The 5,321-nt window shown below is 34.9% G+C and overlaps 1 protein-coding gene across 1 annotated transcript; it reads left to right on the top strand.

The window, feature by feature from the left end:
* The first annotated feature begins 2,901 nt into the window (after window positions 1-2,901).
* LOC131868887 (putative germin-like protein 2-1) lies at window positions 2,902-3,662 on the top strand. Its single transcript, XM_059215693.1, has 2 exons — window positions 2,902-3,028; window positions 3,127-3,662. Exons 1-2 carry the CDS (start codon window positions 2,902-2,904, stop codon window positions 3,660-3,662), a joined length of 663 nt encoding a protein of 220 aa, XP_059071676.1.
* The last annotated feature ends 1,659 nt before the right edge of the window (window positions 3,663-5,321 follow it).

The raw sequence follows: 5,321 nt of genomic DNA on the forward strand, positions 1-5,321 counted from the left end.
CTATCTCCTCACTCCTTTATCTTTCCCTCACTCTTCCTCCTCTATCTCTCTCTTTATATCCCTATATCTCCCTCTCTCCTTCTCTCCCTATTTCAAACAAAACATAAGAATATTGGTAATGGAACTCGATTATATTCCCGGTTTAAGGGTTTTGTTTGATTGCATTTGTCCGTTTAAGTAGATGCATAGTTGATTTGGATCTATAATTTTTTCAAATGTTGAGACCTTTGTTGAATAAATAATATCATTTACTAAATGGTTTGCTAATTTATCTCACGTGTTGCACAAATATATGAAAAAATAGATCAATTTTTTTTAATAATCATTCCACATCTATTCGGCGTACATATTGCACACCAAGGTGCAATTGCTAGTTGTATATTCTTGACTTTTCTATTACACCATATCATTCAATAAAAAAGAGAATAGCGTTGATGGAAGAACCACAATCATCTGTAACCGCATAGGCTACCCATGCCTATTTGTATCACCTCCACATAGAAAAGTACCTAAAACCATGCTCTCTACATTAATAAACATTTTCTTACTTATGCAAACCATGTCATTAAAGGGTCCAAAAGTATAGGGATTCATTCAAAAAATATTCCTCACTTAATTGCATCCAATATTAGATCACTCCCGGTGTCCATGCTCTTACATGGATGTAGATTTACCTTTCGTATTAGTCATTTGTGGAAACTCAATGGGGAATTGGAGATTGTGAGTGTGGTATGAAAGACAAGGTAAAACCTATGAGAGATATTAAAAAAAAATGTACTCGAGTAGTTATCAAGAAAACTGAGATTATACTAGCGTAAAATATGACCAAACTGTTTTATTGACTTGCTCTTCTATAATATGAACCACTTATTATAATCATGAATCGATCAGGTGTAGAATTTTATTCCCCCTCTCACTCTATTTGTTCCTTATATTCGATTGTTGATCACTTTGATTTCTTAATTGTAAAAAGTTCATTAGTTAGCCACCCTTATCCAAAGAGAGTAAAAAGATAATTCTTGATAGGTAAACAAGGGATCATGGAACTAAACGTTTCCCAACCAAGAATCATCCCAATATATCACTTTTAACGCATTTTTTACTTCTCAAATTGAATATTTTTTATAAACTATTTATAATTGTCATATTATTTGATATAAAAGAAAAGAAAATTCAATCAATATAAATAAAAATAAATAAAATGAAATGTCTAATCAATATGAAATACTTTTCTCATATATTTGATTGAAGTAAGAGGAAAAAAATAATCTTTAATATTATATTTTCCTATTTAGTTACCCCAAACAACTAATTCATCAAAACATTAAGTTAAAAAAAATATTAAATAAACATATATCTCACAAAAATAATAAAAAATAAATCATCTAAATCAACTGTATGTACTTTGTTAAAAGGAGAATCGAGAGGACAATGCAGTCAACTGGACGAAAAGTTTTGGTGTCGAAAAATGGAAATAGACAGATCTCAAACATTAGAAAAAGTAGTAAACCTACTTTATTAAAGAGAATTCACTCACCTAAAGGTAAAATTTTGATCTCCAAAACTGCTAGAAAAGACACCTACTTCATTTACAACAATGCACTTCATTTACAACAACACACTCACCTAAAGATTAAATTTTGGCCGAGTTCAACTGTAGATGGATGTGAAAGAGACAATCTAAGCAACGCACTCAACGCAACGTGAGCAATGTTTTCGCACCCATCAACAGTTTGAGAATGAAGGCTCTTTTCTCTAAAATATCGCGGTTTACATTCATTATAGTTATGAGTATTGGAAGCGGTACGATTTTTAGTCACTGTTGTACCTTGACCCAAGGTAGTTCAAGATGCATTCAAACTACTCACCCATGACATTCTGAAAATCAGACATCAACGTCTTAATAAGGTTATATCTTATAGAGGTGATGGATTCTAGTGAATTGTAATGTCAAAACCGGATTCTATTTCCGCTACCCATCTACCCTCTAGGGTTTGGAAAAATAAAACGATCTTAAATAATTCTAAATACTAGATCCCTTGGACAACATGGTCTCTTCCAAGATGGGATTCTCAACACCACCAAAAAGTTTTTTTTCTTGTAGAATACCTCTCCAAAATCTATCTTCTTATACATTTATCCTCCATAAATTGGTTCTTATGTTTGCATATGTTGTCTTAAACCTATAATTTAGGTCTCCAAAACTGCTAAAGAAAAGTAATACACCTACTTGACTTCAAAATTGTAGATGGATGTGAAATAGATATTCTAATCAACGCATTCAATGTAAAGTAAATGAACATAAGTTATTTTGAGCAATGTTTTTCTGTCCTAGAACATAGACAATCTGAGAAATAAACATTGAATAACATAAATTAATTTAAATGACGAGAGATAAAAATCTCATTGAAAAAGGGTACAAAGCATGGACAGTCTTTAGGCCAATATCCAACTCCAAGAAAGAAACTTTCCTCTCATACCGATTCTCCCACGGTGGAGAAAGATTTATATATTGTTTCCTTTGAAGAAGCCCACCGTTCCAATTAAGTCTAAACAATTCCACATTACTAAAATGATGGCGATGGCGAGAATACGTGTAAGGCAGGAGGTAAGTTGATCTTGAGATAGGCATACGCAGCAGGGCAGGGAGAAGATAGAAAATTTCAACGTTAATGAAAGGATGGTGAGAATACATCTGCGGTAGCAGGCGAGACAACCACATGCAGTAAGACTTAGTGTGACGTAAGGAAAAGAGCAACAACTCTGGAAGGATCCGTGAAATATACGGAGTCAAGATGAATTAGTCTTTGCGGAGAGTTATGGTTTGGGCTATATAAAGCGTGTAATGGGTTTGTAATAGACATTCATATCCTGATCTCTTGTGTCTGCGTTTCTATTACAATGGCTAACCGCATGATTTACTTCACGTTGGGACTTTTTCTGTTGATATGCTGTTACAGCGACAGGGTCATGGCAGGGGATCCGGATCCCTTGCAAGATTTCTGCGTTGCAGATGAGGAAAGCAACGGTGAGTGAGAATATTTATACATAAACAATGATAATGATTTGCTTATTAGACGAGTCGAGTTACTAACAGACAGATTGATTTGATCTTGTTTTAAACAGTTTTGGTGAACGGGTTCGTTTGCAAAGACCCAATGCAAGTTTCAGCAAACGATTTCTTCTTCCGGGGACTTGGGCAGGCAGGGAACACCGACAATGATGTGGGCTCCAACGTAACGATGGCGAACGTTAAACAGATACCAGGCCTCAATACGTTTGGAATATCGTTGGTCCGCATCGACTACGCAGTGGGTGGAATAAATCCTCCTCACACACACCCAAGAGCCACCGAAGTTCTTGTTTTACTGGAAGGCCAGCTTCTTGTGGGTTTCATTGACACCAGCAACAAATTTTTCAGCAAAACTTTGGAGAAGGGAGATGTGTTTGTGTTTCCAAAGGCACTTGTTCATTTCCAGCAGAATGTGGGGCATGAAAATGCAGTGGCCATAGCTGGATTGAGCAGCCAGTTTCCCGGAGTTCAGACAATCGCCAATTCTCTGTTTGCGGCGAATCCCCCTCTCCCCGATTCCGTTTTGAGCAAGGCCTTCCGCATCACCCAGGAACTGGTGAATTACATTCAAAAGAAATTCGCATACTAAACAAAACAAACAAGAGGTCTCCCAATGAAGACCGTCTTTCCCAATTCTTTTTTCTCACCGTTGAATAAAACTATCATTTTAGGGTTATTGGCGTCCTCTTGTGCCATTCATAGCATCTGTTTTGGACATCAGCATGTCCTCATCATATTCCAAAGATTGAAAATTAACCGTTGAATAAAACTATCATTTTAGGGTTATTGGCGTCCTCTTGTGCCATTCATAGCATCTGTTTTGGACATCAGTATGTCCTCATCATATTCCAAAGATTGAAAATTAAATATTGATGTCGTTTTGTCCCTTTGATGACAACATTAAAATTTCACTTTGCTGTAACACATTTTAAGGTAAGTTGTAAGCGCATTTTGAATATAATTTCCAATATCTCAAGGTATTTGTTGATTGATACGAAGAAGATAAAAGTGTCGTCATATTGAGAAATTGGCAATCGCATTTCCATCAAGAATAAGATAATAGATATAACTCATACATTATCAGTGAGATCTGCAAATATCATAATCTTCTACTTTTCCCATGCATTTATAAATGATCTAATAAAATAGAGCTTCATACATCAGTTCATTCTAAAGCTTCACGACCTCTTCTTTCATGCCTTCGATGTCTATATAACCTATGTCTTTGAAGCTTGCTCATTTTCATTCTATGCAACTACTGCAGATACTCAAATTCTTAAGAAACTGCAACAATAATGTCTTGAGTTGATGAAAAACATAGTACATGCTCACAACAAAAAAGAAGCATATTTCAAATACATAAATCTTATTCAATCAACATACTCTTTATTAAATAGTCTTGTGGTATTACAGGGGTGACATATTGTTATAAATCACAAAGGGGTGCGAAATATTATGTATAACATTGTAGGCACAAAATTTGACCACATACAAAATTTCAAGACAAGTGGAAGGTGTAGATGTAGAAGATACCAATTTTGGCTTTCTGAATGTTCACATCAGTAGCATAGTGCATTGGATCGGCACATAAGTGAAGAGAACAAAAATCAGCGATGGTGAGATTAGAATGGAATATTCGATTTGATTATCGATCGGTTGGTATTGGAGAAAGTTTTCTACATGATTTATTTAGGGAAGTGCTAATTTGTTTTAGACAAGTGCATGTATTTTATTCCATATTTGATAGCTAGGTGCATGTTTTTTATTCTAGGTTTTGATTGAGGTTGACAAGGAAGTGAACGCTATTTGGTTGCATAGTTTAGCTTGGGGGAAGACATTGAAAAGAGAGACTATAAAATAATGAAGATATCAATCAATAGATTTGGATGAAGAAAAACGTCGAGTAATAAGATGGTGCAACACTTGGAAATGGAGATTCTAGATTTCAACTCATGGAAACATAAGTTTTGTCATTGGAGAGAATTAGTCAATGAGCGTAGAACTCGAGCATATTGTTAAGCAAGCTCTTTCCACAAGAATACAATATTGTACGAAATTACATAAGTGCTAGGTAATGTCCACTTTGTATTTAAGACTCAAATTGAGAAGTTGGCTTGTGAATCTTGCATTTAATTGATACTAGAGATGAGGGTACAACTCCATTCTTTTCAATATTTTTTATTGGGTTACACCAAGGAAAGTTCTAAATCACTAGTCACTATTTTATATTCTATTGAGTCCTACACGC

Source organism: Cryptomeria japonica, unplaced genomic scaffold, assembly GCF_030272615.1.
Source record: "Cryptomeria japonica unplaced genomic scaffold, Sugi_1.0 HiC_scaffold_223, whole genome shotgun sequence".
In the NCBI taxonomy this organism is placed as follows: domain Eukaryota; kingdom Viridiplantae; phylum Streptophyta; class Pinopsida; order Cupressales; family Cupressaceae; genus Cryptomeria; species Cryptomeria japonica.